The following is a 21,135-nucleotide window of genomic DNA, read 5'->3' on the forward strand; positions in this document are numbered from 1 at the left end:
ACATGAAAAAATATGTAGCCAAAACAGTCTTTCAATAGCTTAAAATGAGAGGTTACTCACCTTGCTGTAGTAACTGGAGTTCTTTGAGACGCGTGTTGCTGTGGGTGCTCCGCTTTAGGTGCACATGCACCTCTGTACCTTTGATTGAAGATTTTTGGTAGCAGTGCCCATTTGTGTTGCTCATGTGCCCTACACATCCTTGTGGCATGTATCGAGGCTCATAGGGCTGCTCAGATGAACTTCCCTCCGTTCTTTCTCTACTGCGAAGCCCACAGAGGCAGCTTCAAAGCAGAGAGGAGGAGGGCAGGTAGTGGAGCACACACAAGGACACACATCTCAAAGAACTCTAGTTACTGTACAAAGTGAATAACTTCTCTTTCTTCGAGTAGTGTTCCCGTGGGTGCTCCACTTTAGGTGATTCCCTTGCAGTAACCCTTTAAGGACATGGGAGTTCATCACTGAAGAAAAAACTGGTGCCTACTGTAGCATCTGATCTTGCAGTATGAACTAAGGCACAGTGGCTGGCAAATGGGTGCACCGAGGACCATGTTGCAGCCCTGCAGAATGTCTGAGTAGGGCTATAGTTGTAGACTTGTAATCTAATAGAGTGTGTGACCACTCTTAGGGGAGCTGTAATCTCAGTGAAACTATAACAGGCAATAAAGCATCCAGAGATCCATTCAGAAAGCCTCTGACTGAAGGTAGTTCTAGGGGAGCACCTAAATGCAATAGAAATAAAGAGTCCGGGGGTCCTCCTGAATGGCCTAGTTTTGTCCAACTGCAAGACTAATGCCCTCTTATCATCTGTGTATGAAAGGAAGACTCCTGTGTACACTGATGTGACTTTCAAAAAAAGAAAATTAAGGTGAATAATTTGGTAGATGTGAAATTCAGAAGACACTGTGACAAAGCTCCAAGTCTGTATTGGTGGGTCCCGCACTTCCTGGGGGATTCAGTGGCCTCAGAAGCTCACTAAGGCCCTCAATATGACCTCCTTTTCCCAGTATGGCGGCAAAAGTTATAGTTTATTGAGCTATTTTCATCACAGGCCAGTATGGGAGATGGGAAGGTGGAATACTCACAGTCTCTGTTGCTCCTTAGAGCTCTACAGGCACCGTTTGATCTCCTGCCTGGACCACAGTTTGTTTTCCCTCTCAAAGGGATCTCTGTAGATCATATAGGGAGGAAGGGGGGAACCTGGGCCTGCCCTCTTGTCATAAACAGATTGTTAAGGGTTAATGTCTCTTCTACCTGTAAAGGGTTACAAGCAGGGAACAGGACACCTGACCAGAAGACCAATCAGAAGACAAGATACTTTTAAATTTGGGTGGAGGGAAGCTTTTGTGTGTGTTCTTTGTCTGTTGTGTGTTCTTCTCTCGGAAGGTCTGAGAGAGACCAGACATTACTACAGGCTCTCTAAGTTTCTTTTCAAATAGTAAGTAAAAACAGGCGGTTTAGGCTTTTTGATTGTTTTACTCTATTTGCAATTGTGGATCTGGCTGGTTAACTTTTATATGTGTAGTTGCTGGGAATATTTTGATTTGTATTGGTACTGGGGGGAAAGTCTCTTTCTAGTGTCTGTAAGCTATAGGACCCTGTAATATTTACATCTTGAAGTTACAGAGATAATTCTTTACTTTTTCCTTTCTTTTATTAAAAGATTTCTTTTAGAGAACCTGATTGATTTTTTTTTCTTGTTTTCCTTGTTTTATTCCAGTCGATTGGGATAACTCACCAGGACGGGTGGGGGAGACGGGAGGGGGGAGAGATAGAATCTCTCCCTGTTTGCCTTGAATCTGTTTGCCTCTTTGTGGAAGGGAAGGGAGATGCTTCTCTGTATGGTGATTTAAGAGGTTGGATCAGTATCTCTCAGGATAGCCCAGGGAGGGAAATTCTGGGAGGGGGAAAGGTGGGGGAATGGTTTATTTCTTCTTGTTTTAAGAACCCAAGGGATCTGGGTTCTTGGGGTCCCCAGGGAAGGTTGGGGAGGTCAGAGTGCCCCAAAACACTATATTTTGGGGTGGTGGCAGTGCTATCAGATCTAAGCTGGTAATTAAGCTTAGAGGATTCAGGTGCTAGTATCTCATTTTCTGAACTCCAAGGTTCAGATCTGAGAGGGAATGCTATGACACCTCTACTCCGGGTTCCAGCCCAGGAACCCTAATGATAGCTGCTATTAGCGGCTTCCCTCCTCCACTGATGCTGCTTTGATTCTCTGGGCCACTTCCCCGTGCTCCCCTTTCCCAAGCTTCACCCTTACCTCAGGGCTCAGTAATGCTTGCTCTTCTCCAGCTCCTTTCACCTGGGCTCCTTGAGAGAGAACTGGAAAGTAGAGCTTTTAAAGCAGTATAAGTGGGACATTAATTGGTCCCAGCTCCATTAGCCTATCAGCCTTAACTGACTCTCTCAGTTAATTGAGGTCAGGTGCCGGCATTAGCCTAACAATCTTAACTGGTTAAATTGGCCTCAGGTGTCTTGATTGGCCTGGAGTAGCCCTTGTTTGGCTATCCAGGGAACATGGATCTGCTCATTCTGAGGCTGATATACCTGCCTTTCACTACCCACTTATATCCTTCTGGCCTGAGTCCGTCACAACACCTTAAATAAAAACGTTGGGTGGGGCTGTAAAGATACCTTCTCCTTGGAGAACAAAATAAAAGGAGGGTCTGCCATTAGAGCCCCCGTATCCCCAAACATTCAAGCAGAAGTGATGGCCACCAAAAAGGCTGTCTTCATAGACAAATGTAGCAGTGAGCACATAGCCAATAGCTCAAAGGGCTGTTTCATGAGATAGTTAAGAACCAGACTGAGATCCCAAAGCAATGTAGGTACTCTAATCTGTGGAAAAATATTTAGGAATCTCACTGTGGTAAGATGAATGAATACCAAGAAACCTTCTACTGGCACATGTAAAGCTGTTATTGCTGCTAAATATATCTTGATGGAACTCCTAGAAAGGCCTGAATTTTTCAGTTCCAACAAGTAATCCAAGACTGAGAAAAGAGATGACTGGATAGGAGAAAAATCCAAAAGTTACACCAAAGATTACATAGTCTCCATTTCTGAAGGTATGTCTCGTAGATTCCGTTCTCCTAATTAAAAGTGTATTTTGTACTTCCGATGAAAAAGACAGCTTCTAGTCCCAAGAACCATTGAGGAACTAAACTTGCAGTTGCAGAACATTCACATTGGGGTGAAGTGTCTGACCAACATCCTGAGACAACAGTTAAGGTTGGATGGGAAACCACCATAGAGGACAGGAAGTGAGTTTGACCAGATAAGGAAACCAAACTTGCCTTGGCCAAGTTGATGCAATCAAAATGACTTTGGCTTGGTCCTGTCTGATCTTGATACGGATCTTTAAGAGCAACGGAGTTGGAGGGTACGCATAAAAAAGACCATTAGTTCATGTAATGAGGAAAATGTCACTTAGATATTGAGAACTGAGTGCCTCCCTGAAACAGAATTTCCTGCTCGGTGAAACTGGAGATGGAGCTCGCTTGGCCGCAGGCTTGCCTTTTGATTGCAGGACCCGCACCGGAGGTTGAGGAAGCGTAGGCTCAGTCAAAGCAATCAGGTCCCGAGCCGAAGCAAATGTCTCCGGCGTCGAGGGAACCATTAGCTTGACCCCAGATCTTATGGGGGAGCTGTGAGGGACAGGACTTGACGGACCTCCCGGGCCTGGAGTCGACGGAATCCCTGGCATCAGTGCCGCGGCAGAAGATGGTGCCGGACGCTCCGTCCGCGTCTGCTTGGCTGGAGTGGCAGACGTCGAAGGCCTTGCTTCGGGGCCCGGTGCCGGGAGGGCTGGTGCCAAGGCGTTTTCCCGGTGCCGGAGCGGTCCGGTGCCGGAGTGGAGCCAGCGCTCAGCTTCGAGGCTGGAGGGTTAAGCGCTGCTTTCATTAAGAGGGTCTTTAAGCGCTGATCCCTCTCCTTTTTTGTTCTTGGCTTAAATGCCTTACAAATGCGGCACTTTTCAGAGATATGCGATTCCCCAAGGCACTTCAAGCAGGCGTCATGGGGATGGCTCGTTGGCATCGGCTTCTTGCAGGCCAAGCACTGTTTAAACCCTGGCAAACCGGGCATGAGCCCAGCGCCGGGCGCGGGGGAGGGCTAGAGCCCAAGCCCGCTAACTATATACAACAAGTACTACAACTAACAACTAATATTATAAACTCTAACTACAACTATAACTATATACAACTATTAGAACAACGAGACAATGGAGAGCTAGGGACGTGGAGGACAGCTATGCCGCGCTCCACAGTTCCAACGACTGACACGGCGATAAGAAGGAACTGAGGAGCGGGCGGGCTGGCAGGGGTATATATCAGGCGTCATGCCGGTGCCACTCTAGGGTGCGACCTGCCGGCCCACCGGAGTTGCTAGGGTAAAAATCTTCCAATGAAAGTGCATGCGCGGCGCGCACACCTAACTGGAATGGATATGAGCAATCACTCGATGAAGAACAGAATTTCCTGCGCTTTGTGTTGGCTGCCATGGCAAAGGGGTTGACTTCTGGAAATCCTCAAGCTATGAAAAAATTTTGTGGAGGACTCAAGATTCCAATTCCCATGAGTAATTTAGGGAGAAATGTCAGCTGAGGGTGTTGATGATGGTGTTTTGGTTTAACTGGAAGATAAGAAACTGATATCACTATTTGACTGGCAATGCAGCAGTTTCAAAGCTTTATTGCTTCAGTGCAGAGTGAGTGGGGAATGTGCTTAACCCTGATGATTAATGTAATATATGTGCGCTATGTTGTCTGTCAAGATCTTGATGGACTTGTTTTTGAGTAGGGGGGAAAAGGTAGAGAGAAGCATTTCTGAACTTTTTTAATCCCAACAGATTGGCATGCAAGCACTATTCCTGTTGTGACTATTTTCCTTGGACTGCAGGAAGACTATGATTGTTGGGTAATAAATTGTCCTGAGCCACCCCTGCCGACATCAAAGATACAACCTGGCATTTTGCATCACAAAAACACAAGCTGCCATGTGTCCCAGCAGTTGCAGACATACTCTTGCTGGAACTTGAGGGCTGAGCTGCACTTTTTGGATAAGGTCCTTCAAAGAAAGGAATATGTTGAGAGGGAAATAAGCTCTACCTGTTATCGAATCCAGAAATACTCCAATAAAGAGAATTCATTGTGGAGGGGGTCAAGATTTATTTCTCAAGATTTATCTGTAGGCCTAGACTTTGTAATAGTAAAATTATTGTTTGAATGGCTGACCAAACCTCCTGATAAGACCGCCCCTTGAGGAGCCAGTGGAACAATGAAAGTAGGCAGCTACCATAATTTGTGGGAACATCCTTAGGATGGATGACAGGCCAAAGAGTAGGACCTGGTATTTGTAATGATTGTGGCTGAATGTGAAACAAAGAAATATTTTGTGAGAGTAATAAATCACTATGTGAAAGTAGGCATCTTTGAGATTGAGGGTCACAAACCAGTGCCCTAATTCTAGGGAGGGAATAATAGTTGCTAGGAACACAATCCTGAATTTCAGATGTTCAGTTGTCTAAGATCTAGTATCAGTCTCCAACCCCCGTTTTTTGTGGGTATCAGAAAATATCATGAATAGAACTCTTTTCCCTGTGTTGAAGTGGGGCTGGTTCTATGGTTTCTAGACTTGAGAGTCTCCTGTGCCAGCAACTGATTGCAAGAGGGTCCCTGAAGAGGGACAGGGAAGGGGGTTGGAAGGACAGGATGGCAGTAAACTGGATAGCATAACCCGAAATAATGGACTCTAATACCCATTTGTCCAATGTTATAGCCTCCCATCCTTGATGAAATAGAGAGATGGTGTCCAACTTGAGAAAGAAAGGAGTTGTCATGTAGCTGAGAGAACCTCATCACTGGGTAGTCTGAACTCATGACCAACCATCAAAACTGGCATATGGATGATACAGTATTTAAGACTGGGATGAGGTAGTTGCAAGCTTTTTCTTTGAAAACCTCAACCTCTTAAGCTGTTGGTCCTGGAAAATTGAGCAGGGTTGGATCTTCGCGTTAACTGAGACTTGCTAAACTGTCTTTTATTTGCAGGTGTGTATATCCTCAAAGACCTAAGTGTGGCTCTAAAGTCCTTCAGGGTATGAAGAAGTCATCCGTGAAATCTGAAAAACTTCTGGCCATCAAAAGGTTAATCTTCCATGGTCAATTGTACCTCCTACAGAAACCCAGACAAATGAAACCAGGATGCTCACCTCATTACTACTGCGGTGGAAACAGACCTACCTGCAGTGTCTACAGCTTTGAGCGATGGCTGCAGTGAAGATATTGCTAAGAGCTGACCCACCTTTATTATGGTATTGAAATGTTCTCAATGTTCCTGTGGTAAATGGTCAATAAAAGCATTAAACTTCTGTAGTCTACACAGTCATTTTTAACATCAGCACCTGGTGGTTAGCTATCTTGAACTGAAGTGTTGCAGACAAGTAGCTCTCATGACCAAAGAGGTCTTGATATTGCTGGTCCTTATTAAACGGGGTGCCTTGTTGGGTCTGTTGTCTGCCCCTTTCATTGACTGCATCCACAACTAAAGAATCTGGTGTTTGATGAGCAAATTAAAACTCACAATTCTGCAACATAATTTTTGGTTTTTTAATCAGCCCTCTTACATTTGGTGCGAGCGGGAGGGGGAAGATGGAGAGGGAGGGGCATTGCTGGAGTTTCCCAGATGGACCTGGCTGGCTCAAGGAGGGTTTCGTTAACTGGCAGTGCCACCTGTGCTGAGGTAGAGGTGTGCAATATGTCCAGGAGCTTGTGATGGGAATCCTGGATTTCTTCCCGGGAATTCACAGGTGTCAGTCAGCAGCCAGAGGTGCTGGAACAATTTTTATAGTGGGGATGCTGAGAGCCACTGAACCAAACTGTAAACCCTGTATATGATGGAAACCACTTCAAGCCAGGGGGTGCAGCAGCACCCCCAGCACCCATAGTTCCAGCACCTACCTTAGCAACCCACTTCATTATGTCCTGGAATTGCCTAAAGTCATCAGCTAATGATGGTAGTGGTGGCCTCACTGCCTTATCAGGTGACAATGATGAGATGTTTGTAATGGGGGGCAACCTCTTTGTTCACCTTTGCCCCCTGCTCCTCAAAGGTCTCCTCGGGCTCAGAATGGGGAGGAAGATTGGATAGTACTGGTGAACAAGGTTTTCTGTGTGCCCTGAGAGACTGAGCTGAAGTCCCTTGACACTGCTGGCAGTATATTGTCTATGAATCTCAGCAAGGCTAATGAGGGAGACCAGAAGGCATGGCAGGAGGTATCCAACACTGGTCATCCCAAGCGCTTGTAGGCAGGGGTCTGGTGCCCTGCCTCTGTTGCATCTGCAATGCGGAATAACATCTGGAATAAATTGGAGAGCTTTGAACAGAAAGTTCAGAGTCTGAATCAGAATGCTCATCCACATTTGTATCAGAGGTGGCAACTTCTCCTTATGGATAGCAGAAGATGGAAAAGAGGTAGGTCTCATGAAAACATGAGCAGTTGGTGACCTAGCTGACTCCAGTACTGAAAAGTGTCCAGAGGTCACAAAGAGCAGATACTCAGGCTCATTAGGAGGGACTCTTGTTTTCAGTGCTAAAAAAACAAAATTCCTCCAATAAAACAAAACATGAAAATCCACGTGTTTCCATGATTAAAATGAGACTTGAACTTTAGTTTCCCTAACCACAACAGACAGTAGAACCCAATATATCCGAACATCCATTATCCAGCTCTCCATATTAACCGAACCACTTGCCACCTAAGGCTAATCACTTGAGCCACAATCTTAAAATAAGAGATGAAAAGCTCTTTGCCAATTCTGATTATCCAAATTTTTAATTATTCAATCTCACCTTGGTCCCAGTTAGATCAGATAACTGGTCCTCTACTGTAAATTTAAAGTGCATTCAAAAATCAACCACAAGAGGGGGAAGTTGCATTCATTGATTAAGTGATATGGTACTTTCAGTAAAATTTAGTTAATATCTGTTTTTATTTTTTCACAAAATGTAAAAAACTAAAGATTTTCTGTAAAAACACAAATTCTGCATTTTTCCATGGCAAATGGATTTCTAGGATCCCTGCTCATTAGGTACCAAAAGGCCTTGTGGATACTCTCTCCAACGCATCATCAGGGACCTACAACCCATCCTGGACAATGATCCCACATTTTCACAGGTCTTGGGTGGCAGGCCAGTCCTTGCCCACAGGCAACCTGCCAACCTGAAACATATTCTCACCAGTAACTGCACACCGCACCACAGTAACTGTAGCTCAGGAACCAATCCATGCAACAAACCTCGATGCTAACTCTGCCCACATATCTACACCAGCGACACCATCACAGGACCTAACCAGATCAGCCACACCATCACCGGTTCATTCACCTGCACATCCACCAATGTAATATATGCCATCATATGCCAGCAATGCCCCTCTGCTATGTACATCGGCCAAACTGGACAGTCGCTACGGAAAAGGATAAACGGACACAAATCAGATATCAGGAATGGCAATATACAAAAACCTGTAGGAGAACACTTCAACCTCCCTGGCCACACTACAGCAGACCTTAAGGTGGCCATTCTGCAGCAAAAAAACTTCAGGACCAGACTTCAAAGAGAAACTGCTGAGCTTCAGTTCATCTGCAAATTTGACACCATCAGCTCAAGATTAAACAAAGACTGTGAATGGCTTGCCAATTACAGAACCAGTTTCTCCTCCCTTGGTTTTCACACCTCAACTGCTAGAATAGGGCCTCATCCTCCCTGATTGAACTACCTCATTATCTCTAGCTTGCCTGCATATATACACCTGCCCCTGGAAATTTCCACTACATGCATCTGACTACATGCATCACCCACGAAAGCTCATGCTCCAAAACGTCTGTTAGTTTATAAGGTGCCACAGGACTCTTTGCTGCTTTTGCAGATCCAGACTAACATGGCTAACCCTCTGATACTTGTGGATACTGGAATTCCTGCAGTTCCAGGAGCACAACAGAACTCGGTACTGGCACTAATGTTGCAGACACTAATGATGTTGTTGGTATCAAGGAGTCTAGGATTCCATGGAAGCCAGTCTCTTGGAAATAATAAGAGAAAGTTACTCACCTTGCAGTAACTGAGGTTCTTCGAGATGTGTGTCCCTGTGGGTGTTCCACTCTAGGTGACGCTGCGTCCTGGCACTGTTGATCGGAGATTTTCAGTAGCAGTGCCTGGCTGGGGCGCACGCACCCAGATGGTATCTACCGTCTAGTTGGAATCTTCCTGAGTGCGTGCGCCCCACACCCTCCTCAGTTCCTTCTCTACCATGGAGCATCCGACTAGTACTCCAAAGTAGAGGGGAGGAGGGCGGGGAGTGGAGCACCCACAGAGAGAAACATCTCGAAGAACCTCAGTTACTGCAAGGTGAGTAACTTTCTCTTCTTCGAGTGCTGTCCCTGTGGGTGCTCCACTCTAGGTGAATGTGTAGCAGCACCCACTATGGTTGGTGGGACTTTGGAGATGCGGCAGTGAGTACTGAAGACAGCACTGTATGGCCTACTATTGCATTTGCCGAGGTGTCTTGCGTGAGAGCACAGTGTTTTGCAAACGTGCGTTCAGATGACCATGTAGCCGCCTTGCAGATATCAGGAATGGGAACGTTGTGTAAGAAGGCAATGGATGCCGACATGGCTCTAGTGGAATGAGTTCTAATGTTGTTGGGCAGTTGAAGATTCTTCGCCCAGTAACAGGATCTGATGCAGTCAGAGATCCACTTGGACAGACGTTGTTTAGAGATGGCCGTGCCCTTTGATCTTTCGGCAATGGAAACGAAGAGTCGTGGAGACTTGCGAAATGGTTTAGTCTGTTCTAAATAAAAGGCAAATTTGAAAAGCTTATTGTAATCATCAAAATCATAGCTGGCGAGGAGAGCAGAATAGTTTGCAATCCTGAATTGTAGTGTAGAGGATGTATAAACCTTGCGGCCCAGGACATCAAGGCGTCTAAGGTCCTTGTCTTGCGGGATGGGTCGATATTGTGACTGTTTGGTCCGCTGTGCAACTGCATCAATGACAAGAGAGTTCAGTGATGGATGAGAAAAAAGGAAGCCTGCGTCCTTTGAAGGAACGTAGTATTTACGTTCGATCTTCTTACAAGTTGGTACTAGGGAAGCTGGGGTTTGCCAGAGAGTGTCAGCATGCTCCATGAGTGCTTCATTTATAGGGAGCGCGATTTTCGAGGGCGCAGATGGTTGAAGGATTTTGAGGAGTTTGTGCTGAGTCTCCTGAACCTCTTCCAAGGGGATATCCTGACTAAGTGCAACCCTCCTAAAAAGATCCTGAAATTGTTTGCAGTCGTCCACGGTCTGTGGAGGTGGAGGGAGAATAGCTTCATCTGAGGCTAATGGAGAGTTAGGGTTAGGTGAGTCAGGATATGGTGCGTAGCTCCCAGTCTCAGGAGGGGGCTCAGGCACCCTGGAAGTGGATGGAGCAGGAGTTTGAGGCACCGATGGAAGATGATTGGTAGGAGGATTCTGCCATGGGTACCACTGCAGCCAAGGCATGGGGTAGGAGAACCCAGGCATCACCCACGGGGGGGGGGCAACATAGGGAAACTGAGGCTGCTGAGCTTGAGCCATAACCGGTGGTGGTAAAGGTGCCTGTGGAGCAGAAGCAGGAGGGGAGAACTCCGCTTGCGGCTGTAGTTCAAGGTCACCGTCGGGGAAAGCCAGTTCAGGTGGAGAAAGTGGCAGGTCAAGAAAGGAGTCCTCTGTATCTGGGAGCGGAGAATGTGGCTCAGGTGGCACTAAAAGGTCACTTTGAGTGAGAAGCTGTTGCTCCTGCACCCTAGGCTGGACTAAGCCTGCTCTCTGCTCTAGCTCTTTAGTCGGCGAGAGTGAGAGAGAGTGTCCTTCTATGTTTTGCCTAGCAGTGCCCTGCAGGGGGTCTGCTGCTGGTGCGCGGGCAGAAGAGTGGCTGGGTGCCAACCCTCTTCGTGGCACCGAGGCTGATCGCGCTGTCGGCACTGCAGCTATTTTCGTTGTTGAGGCAGAGTACACTGGCGGGACCGCGGCCGCTTTTAGCACTGAAACTGACCAGGCTGTAAGTGCTGCGGCCATTCTGGGTGTCGGAGCCGAATGTGCTGCTGGCACCGCAGCAGTTGCCGGTGCTGAGGAGGAACGTGGTGCCGGTGCTGAAGCCTTTCTCAGTGCCGAAGAGGAGTGAGTTGTCCGAGCCGCAGTCGTTTGCGGTGCTGAGGGGACCAAGTCAGTAGGTGCCTTCCCCGTGCGGGAGGTCTGGTCCCTGCCTTTAAGCTCTGTCAGAGCGGTTCCTGAGGCATTAGGAGAGGCTGAAACACCTGTCTTTCAGGCTGTCAGCACAGGGGGTAGGGATCTCGCCGGAGACCCCCTACCCTTGTTAGAGTCTCGTCTGTGAGACTGTTGAGCTTCTTGCCTCCGCTCCAAGGAGGGTGAAGCAACGCTCCTCACCGGTTCAGATCTGGCTGGGGAGCGTGTTCTATCCTTCCCGTCTCCGACAGCGGCTGCAGGGATTTTTCTATCATGATGATCTTGAGGCGCAGATCCCTGTCACAACGAGCTCTTGACTTGAGGCTCGCACAATGGAGGCACTTCGCGGGGATGTGGGTGTCCCCTAGGCACTTCACACAATGAGAGTGGCCATCTGAGCGTGGCATGGAGTCCTGACAGGAGATGCATCTTTTAAAACCTGAAGGTCCTGGCATTATGAGTTAGAGAAGAGTGTCTCAATGGGAGACAAGCCTGAGGGTTTTTGGTTTGTTTTTTTTTAAACAAAGTAACTAACTATGTAACTATACTAAAGGAAGGGAAACAACTGGGAAGTAATTAATAATTATTTCTAGGTTCTTTGTTACTGTTTCCTAAAGATATCAGGGAAGAGAAAGTAGCACTGCCCCTAGTCCTGTCTTCAGCCGAGGACGGTTGAGAAGGAACTGAGGAGGGTGTGGGTCGCACGCACTCAGGAAGATTCCAACTAGACAGGAGATACCATCTGGGTGCGTGCGCCCCAACCAGACACTGCTACCGAAAATCTCCGATCGACAGCGCCGGGACGCACCGTCACCTAGAGTGGAGCACCCACAGGGACAGCACTTGAAGAACAACATTCGGTACTGACCCCTTTACCAGTGTAATATGGGTCTTAGCTGAAATGTTAGCGTGTATCAGGGTACCTGAAGTACTTAGAGTATCACTAGCACTCCTCTCAGGACCTGAGGTTTCCAGTGACCAGATCTTCTATGATGAAGAATTCTCTATTCTGTTCCTCTTATCCTTTTCCTTATACTTTGAGAAGCTCTTGGTACTGGTAGTGCAGTTACTGATACCTCAATCATGGATATTGATGGAGACTGTTTTCTATATTGTCTTCCTTTTGGTGACCGTGATCTTGACAATGGGGCACTGACAGAAGTGGAGAGTCCCTATATGCGGCGTTCTCTACCACCAGGTCAGCATCTGATCTCAAGGTTTGCTTCACCATTAAGAGCCTATAATTTATTTCCCTGTTACTCTTGGATCTTCCTTTAAAAGAAGATCAGATCTTACACTTGCTGGGAATATGAGAATCTCCCAACCAGCAAATGCACTGGGAATGTCCACCACTAACATGGATTGCTTCTCAGCAAGACAGGCACCTTTTAGAGACCAGCATCCCTGTACAAGAAAATTTGTTCAAGCCCCTCAATTGGTGGGGGAAGGCGAGATTTTTTTTTTTTTTTTAAAGAAAGGGAAAAAAGGGGGGGAATGTTCCAACAACTGTAAGGTTACTAAATCTACTACTACTGAGACCTACCTATAAAAGCTAAAACACAAATACAAGAGGGAACAAGCACACAGCAATGAGGCACACTGCTAGACTCCATCTCTGGCCAAGGCAGTTCAAAGGAACTGATATCAATTCGCCCATGCAACCCTATATAGCCTTGGTACAGGGCATGAGGATGTGTAGGGCATAAGCATGGGCTGAATGGACACTGCTACCAGAAATCTCTGATCAAAGGCGCAGGGCACTTGTGCAACTAAAGTGGAGCACCCACAGGGACACTACTTGAAGAAACTGTTTATGTTCTAAACCCAAGTGAGTGTTCTCACTTGTTCTAAAATAAGAAAATGTAATTGTAAACTGATTTATTACTGGTTTTACAGTTTTATTTTGTAAATTTACTTGAGAGTTAGCAGAAAATCCTTGTGTTTGAACAGAATCTTTGAATGGAAATTATATCCAAAGTAGCCATGTTCTTGGACCACCAACAAAGCGGCTTGGCTGTTCTGTGTTTACTCCTCACACAGTAAGTCAGGCAGCACTAGGCACATAGGGCACATGCAGGAGCTGATTTGGTTCACTCCCTATTTTGCTCTGACAGGTCAGGTTGCCAGATGTCAGTCCAGACACAAACTCCTGTGAGTGGATGTCCTCCCCTAACCAGTGGGAGCTGGATGTGCTGCAGAGGCACCATGCACAGCAGCCCCTGAGACAGGTTTACTATTTTAACTTCTCTCAGTTAAGTGGGTGGAGAAGATAGACCCCAAAAGGAAACAAAACAACATAAATCAGCAAGGAAGCACAGTGCTGAGAATGGGGTCAGTTGCATCTGCAGAGGTGAAGAGTGTTAGAGGGACTTTTAACACCTTCCTATCAGAGATCATGTAGACTATTACAAATTTTTTCTCTTTTCAGTATATTAAGGTGATGGTAAAATATTTCATATATTTGTATCTCAAAGCTGTTCTCTGCAGGTGCATCACAATAATGCACTAAAGACTGAGGTACCCTACAGAAAAAACTGAGTCAGTTACATGTTTCTTTACTGGGTATCTCTCTTTCCTGATGTCTACGGACAGGAGTTTATTTTATTTGAAATGTAAACAGTTTTGTCATCTTGAGTTTGTCACAGATCAATACAGTATGTTTGTAGCCTAGATTTATATGGAGTAATTCCAGAAAGTTTCATGTGCAGTTGAGCGCCTAGTTACTGTGCTAGACATACAACTGCAGTCACAGTGTCATCTGATAATTTCCATAGACAATTACTATGATTGAACATGAAACCACAATGAGGTATAGAAACCTAAATATTAGAGCAGACCAATAATCTGCCTAGACTGGTGTCTCTTCTTTGATAGTGGCCAATGACAGACACTTTAGAGGAAAATATCAGAAACACAGTCATGAACAGCTCTGCCTCATGATAAATGCATGCAGAGTTTACATACAAAAATCTTCATTTAAGCCATAAACATTTCCAAGGGTTCATGAGTCTCAGAAGTCCTAAATAATCTAATAGACATCTGTCTGTGTGTGTCTGGGTGACCCCTATGGAACTGGTTGTCCTTAAATGTTCAATGGATTAGAAAATCAAGGGACTGCTGCTGTAGAGGATGGAGGGGAGGTGGGGTTTGGCACTGGTTTGTTGTGTTACACATCCCAATCTGCGTGGAAGTAACAGGAACAAGGAAGCTCTGGCACTGATCTGGATCATGCACTCATCTGGGTCCAAGTGGGCTCAGCTACCATAGGAAGAGGAATTTGAGATAAAGCCACTCACCTTGTTATAACAGACTATGAATTCACCCAGCTGGTGAGCCAGGATGCGCCTACGATCATTCAGGGCCAGACGTCGACTGGGGAGTAGCATCCTCAAAGACTGCTGAAGATTGCTGGCTGCTCGTTTCAGAAAGCGTATCACCAGCTCCTGCCGCCAAGGGAGACAGCATTAACAAGAGAGTTTAAAAGGGCAGGTGCAATGTGTGGAGTGGAGGGCATAGGGGTTGCTAGATCATCCCATGATGGATAGAGAAGAAATGCTGTTCTGTGGATGTGGTATGACATGTAGCAGGTAAGAGTACATTTCAGAATGGATGTGGTGGTGGATGCTTTTTAACCTACTCCCACAAATTCCCAAGATAAGGGGGAGAAGAACTGTGCATCACTTCCTAGACTGGGACAGTGATGGGAGTACTTCGAGAATATCTGTCTGAGGAAAGTGTAGCTGTGGAGATGTGGAAAATCAAGCAACATCAATAATGGAGTGTCCCTATCCAGAAAAACATTTTATAAAAGAGCATTGTCAAAAGTATCATGTAGAAGGAGCCCAGGGATAATGACAAAACCCCTCCAAGACAGGACTCCTCTCCTCCCCACCACAATGGAGGAGGATCTTGGGGTTCTTTTGGCCTACCACAGATCAGATACAACCACTGGTCAGAAATGAATTCCTGTTCCCTGCATCATCATATCCCCTGTATGACCTCTGGCCAGATACCCACTCCAACCTCCCATCATGTCAGCCCCCTCATGCCACCTCTGATGGGGAGGGAATACAGCAAGTCAGGCCCCAAGGCAAGGCGCCTGCTGTGGATGTTCAGTTTTGAATCCTTTTTGTCTCCCCTCTGGATTTGTTTTTGGTTAGATGCTCTGCTAGTGCATAAATGAGCTGCCTCACAGCCAGAGCATTGGATTTCACAGCTCGCCTCTCACTGCCATTACACTAGGCTGGTTTGATCTGTTATTTTAAACATTTTTAGCAGCACAGCAGACAAAGTGAATGTAAAAAAGCCAGTTTCAATTTTCCACTTGGAAAGCAGGGGTAATATTTTCCACTGAGCCGACTGATTATTTCTGACACTTGGTTTTATCTTCAAGCTGCACTGGCTGTTTCCCCATAGCCTGCTTTTAGCAAGAGCCCATTTGGGTTTGCAAAAAGCCCAGCATATCATCTGATGTTGTCTTTCAGGAGTGTTAGAGAGGGGATATTGGGCTTGCTGAACTCCTTAAAATGGCTGATTCAGATAGGGAGACTTCACTGTATTGTCTGAGGAAATCCAGGGACATTCAACAACAGCATTAGAGAGAATCCTTTTTTTCCCCCTCTGTCTCTGCAAAGAAGAAAGGGAAGATCCTATAAGATACAGCTACCTGCAAAGAGTAAGAGTGTGGATGGGGAAGAAGGCTAAGCCAGGTACCCACTCAACTTGAGCAGATTCAAGCATTCTGTTTCTATAAAAAGCTGCTGGTCCCTTTATGATTCAGCTGGAAAATCCAGGCACTGGCAAGACATCTCAGAGAAAATCCTGCCAGGAAACAGGAATTCAACAGCAGGTACGGTCAGAGGTAGGAATGCAGGAAGAGAAGGCTGAGTTGGATGGAGTGTTAAGCATGCTCAGTTCACGAAGAGCTGTCTATGCTGAACTTACTCGGAAGTCAGTCAGTATCTCTGCCTGGCCTGCATGCTATGAACCTGGCACCAGTTCCTCGATAAAGAAGGAGATGTATGCACAATTTCAGGAACCAGGACCTTTCTAACCTCATTCTTTCTGAGGGTGGGAACTGGCCTCCACTCTCTCAGGGCAGTTCCCCATTAGGCTCCTCTTGCCCAACACAGATTCTTACCATCTGCTCATCCTCCTTAGCAGCCCAGGCAGCATTGTGGATCTGGTCCCCAGCCTCCTTCATCAGACGCAGCTGAACACGATGCAGGTAGGCAGAGAAAGCCCTGCGAGCCTGCACTTTGCTGTGGAAGCCAAGACAGTGGTCAGATATACAGCACCATAGACTGAACAGCCCCTATCTGGACTACTTACGAATCTAATTACAGTCACCCAAATCCTCCAATACGCAAAAGCATCTGGGGATAAGGAGAAAGAGGGCTTCTTTGTCCCTAATTTATTCTTAATGTACCTTCATTCCATCAGGTTGGGGCAGGGGCGCCAGAGGATACTACAGGGAACAGGCAAGCATTCTCTGAGCAAAGACAACCTCTGGAGATGGAGTGACCTCCTTCCCTTCCCACATCCTTAGCAGCCCAGTCAGAAGGTCAGTCATGTGCACACCAGCCAAGCAGAATATTCCCAGCCCACTCTGAAGCTCCTTGGTGCTGTCTCTTTATGATAATTTTGAACACAGCACTAGCAATCACAAATCAAACTGAAAGGCTCTGTCCCAAAGACAGAGCTTCTAAAGGAGGCCCTGCAGTTCTTACTGGGTGAGTGAGGGGACCTCTCCCCATCTAAATGAAACCTCTGTAAAACAAAAGAACAACATTTGTGAAGATGAGCTCTTCCTCAGCCACCCCAGAGTTACAGGCTAGGTTTCACTGAGCAAAGTAAGCAAAGTATGCCATGCAGCTGTCCGAACACATAAGGGAGCTGTGGAAGTGAATCAAGGTGACCAGATGGTACAGGGTGGGATATACAGTTTCATTCTCACTCCTCTACAATTATAGTCATTTTAATGAACAAACATGTTAAGACAGACAACTACCCAAGACTGCTCAACTCCACCCATCTGCAGCCCAGCCTTCAAATCCTCCTCCAGCTCTGAGTGGGCCCAGCTTCCTGCCTCCAGTTACTCCCAAGGACTCTCTGCTTCTCTTTCACCCACTTCACACTTTGTGGCTTTTTTTCCTCCCTTTTTCTTTTTTACACTTCCTTGTACTCAGGACAAGGTATGTCCCCACTATGCCAGATATGGTCTTCTATCTCCTGCTCTCTATTTCTGTCTAAGTACTTATATGGCCCTCACCACTGTAGTAGGTCAGCACCTGGTCCCATCAGGGCCTCTGATCCTTTATCAGGCTCCTCAGCTCAGGAGCCTGCTCCCCTACCACACATATCTACAAAGTGCACTGATACATACTTACAGAACTATGGAAATCATACAAAATAGCAGCAGCACCACTATGGACCACTGCATCAGCCTAAAGTTGATATGGGGAGATAACTATGGAAGTTTAAATGCCATGCACTGTCTGGAGTTATGCCTCTGCTTGGTCATTAATTCTTCAAATTTCTGAAGCCCTGTCACAGAGCTAGGGAGGATCTGAGAAAATGAGTTAATAGGAGGCTCAGGCTGAGACCTCTACTGGGTTATCTCAAGGGTTCGCTTTAACTAAAACACAAGCTTGGTCTCTGCCCTGCAATGAACTCCACAACAGAGAACAACCCCTGTGGCTCCTCAGAGTTCACTGTCCTAGCTTCTAGACAACAAACCCTTTCCCCCGACATGGGACTAACCCAGCCATGAGCAGACTCTGAACTCTGACTAGGAATTAACTCCCAGAATACCAGGCCACTGTAACTCCATGGCAACTCTCTCCTAGGGGCTTTCTCCCTGCCTAGGGTTGCAAATCCCTTCCAGGAGCATCAAAATATCTTGTGACGAAGTCTCTAAGATTCCTTGCTGCTAGGATGAGAGAACAACTCATTGACAGCTCTTTGCCTGTATCTCATTTTCAAAACACAGAACTTGGACCTGCTCTTAATCCCAACATGGAATCAGAGGAGACCTCTGGAGATAGAATGTTACCTTGTCTCCTGCAATCTCTGTCTTGCACTTGAGACCCAGAAGAAGAAAAAAGCATTAAACAGAGGCCTCAAAAGTAGGGGCAGACACAGCTTCCTCTACTGGTGATTCCCCTGGGGATCGCATAGTGGGGAATATAATAATATCCCCAATAATTGTCACTACCTATCAATACTGCTAGAAGGATGAGAGGCAGAGAAGCTGGCTGGATAGGCCCAGCTGGAGGACTGAGGAACATCCTGTCTCTCAGAAGGGCTGCATGGGACAGGTCTGGTTTCTTTCGGATGAGATTTTCATAACTTCAGCTCCTCAGCCCGCTGACTCTGCAGCCAAGCTTTCCATCAGTGACAAAATCAGACGGGGCCAAGTCCAGCACAATCCTTGCACATGAAATCACTGCATGCCTTACGCTGTGTGGAGCTCCTTAGCTGCTCCGGGGGAATCCCAATGGGGCTGGGTGCTGAGTAGGAATCTGCCAGAAACTTTTGACAGAAGCCTGCATTCTTAGCAGGACTTGGCTGCCCTGTGTGTGAGTGGGTGAGGTCAGTACTGCTGTGTCTGCTTTGAAAACCTGTTTCCAAATTTTCCCCTCTACAGACACCACAGCAGCACGTGTCTCAGCCAAAGCAAGATAATAGTGCAACCTAAATTCCTCCTGATGTTTCCTGAGGCCTCCCAGCCTCATGGAAACTAATTTGGGAAAGAAGAGGCAGGTCACATAGTGGTCAATGAAATCTTGTTTTCTATAAGCTTGGACAATTTTGTATAAGATATGACAAACAATCAAAACACCTTTTATCCAGAAGAGGGACAGTCATCCCTATCACCATAATGGTCCCATTCCCCTCTTCTGTTCAGCAAGGGGATACTCCCCCCCCCATCCCTTATAATGTACCCCCCCAGCAGATAGGTACTCTGTCTCTCCAACTTATCGAGAAGAGTAATTACCTTCCTATCTAGTAGGCCACAAGCTGGAGAGTTCCCAAACTTTTCTTCCACCCCACCCTTTTTGCAAACAGTCCAGCCAAGCACCAGAGCACACTCCACCCTATCCTTCCCAACACTGGACAATCAGATCTCTCAGTGCCTCATCACCCTCAAAACACTTCTGTCTTGCTCTCAGGACACTGCAATCTGGCATTTCAGTGGCTATTGCCAGAGTTAGGGATTGTTTGCATAGCAAGCTTCAGAGCGAACCTACAGTACACCAGCTTGCCACACAGTTACATCACACATGGACACTGTTAAAGTGCACTGAAAGTCCCAGAGTGAAGTTCACTAGTATGTCACTGTGCTATAACAGTGTCCAATGGGATGTTACTGCACAGCAAGCTGGTGTTCTGTATATTCACACACTGGCTTGCTGTGCAGTAGCTCACCATGTGGACAAGCCCTTAGAAAAATTCATTTCAAGAACAAAAGCACAAGAATGGGAAGTTTGCTTTTATGAGAGGTGGGAAAGACAGGGGAATTCCATTCTCAGCCTTCATTTGTTGGCTTAATGTACAATAAAAATACAGTACAACGAAAAACAGAAGAGATAATGAACACAAAGGTTTACAGTTCAACAGGAGATCCCTTGCATCAAATCGGAGGAATTTTGAAGGCTGGGGTAGCCAAAGTGAAGCTCAGCCACCTGTTTTAAGAAAACAGCCCATGGAGACTTTAGGTCCCAGTGTGCAATGCTGGGGTCACACATTCTAGGATTGATAAGGTGAAGGCTCCTGCATTTGTCTCCATTTTGTGTAAACTAGATGCCAATGCAGTCTGCAGTTAAGCAAAATCTAGGCATGTTTGTTATAGGCTCTCCCACCTTCCTGTCCCTGGAAGGGTGGGGTTCACAACTTATTGAATATCCCCAGGCTCTGTGTATTCATTGATACTAGTTGCTATGCTTACTGAAATAATCTGCCTACTGACTCTTACCTTAGATTCCCATTCTCCTGCAGAATCTGCAGCAAGTTAAATCGAGGCTCTGGATCCACTTCTTGGAGAAGCAGCTCTGCCCCACCACCTCCAGCTTTCTGTTCAGGGTCTTTCAGCACGTTCTCTCGGCAGACAGCTTCCATCATCTCCGACAGGTTTGGCTTGCATTTCACCTGCATGTCCGTAAGAGAGGCAGCAGTTTCATCCTGAGTTACCTCTATTTCTTCATCCTCATGTACCTCCTCTTCTTCCTCACTCTCTGCATCTGACTTGAGAGGCATTTCCTTTAGCTTGGAAGTCCCTAAAATGAGGAGGAAACCAACAATGGTGAAGAACAACAAAACATCTTTCCTGTTACCCATCACCCCTTCATTTATGCCCACACTCTTTGTTGCCGGAAGTCCAAGAACCCTCTCTAACAGCCAAGTCTTCACCACTGTACTTCATTCTTCACTAGAGCTTTCCACCAAGGATCTCAAAGCAGCTTATAAATCCCTCCTCCCAACACCAGAAGATAACTGAAGGCTACTATCCTTCATTTCCTCCTCTGAACAGTAAGAACAGATAAAATGACTTGTCCAGAATCATATCCTAACTCCATGGCAAAGTCAAGGTTAATACATTACCTGATCTCTGGTTCTTATATTAGTCTGGATTTCCTTGCCTTTGTTTACTCTCATGTACACTAATATACTGCTGATAGAGTGTCTCCCACTGACATAGAGGTGTGCACAAGCGCTTATGTCGGAAAAACTTATGTCACTTGGGAGGGAGGGGGAGGAGGGGTTCACACCCCTAAGCGACAAAAGTTTTGCCAATGTAAGTGCTAGTGTAGAAATGCTCTCAGTCTTTCCAATGTACGCTCCAATGAGCAAGCTTGCCCCTTGCTC

At 46.4% G+C, this 21,135-nt stretch overlaps 1 protein-coding gene across 1 annotated transcript in view; it reads right to left on the reverse strand.

The window, feature by feature from the left end:
- The window catches only part of TTLL5 (tubulin tyrosine ligase like 5), a 254,241-nt gene that overhangs the window by 140,794 nt on the left and 92,312 nt on the right, over window positions 1-21,135 (reverse strand). Inside the window, 3 exon segments of the mRNA XM_030559099.1 lie at window positions 14,565-14,711; window positions 16,409-16,529; window positions 20,246-20,546. Coding sequence (XP_030414959.1) covers window positions 14,565-14,711; window positions 16,409-16,529; window positions 20,246-20,546 — 569 coding nt within the window.

This window comes from Gopherus evgoodei, chromosome 4 (assembly GCF_007399415.2).
Source record: "Gopherus evgoodei ecotype Sinaloan lineage chromosome 4, rGopEvg1_v1.p, whole genome shotgun sequence".
NCBI lineage: Eukaryota > Metazoa > Chordata > Testudines > Testudinidae > Gopherus > Gopherus evgoodei.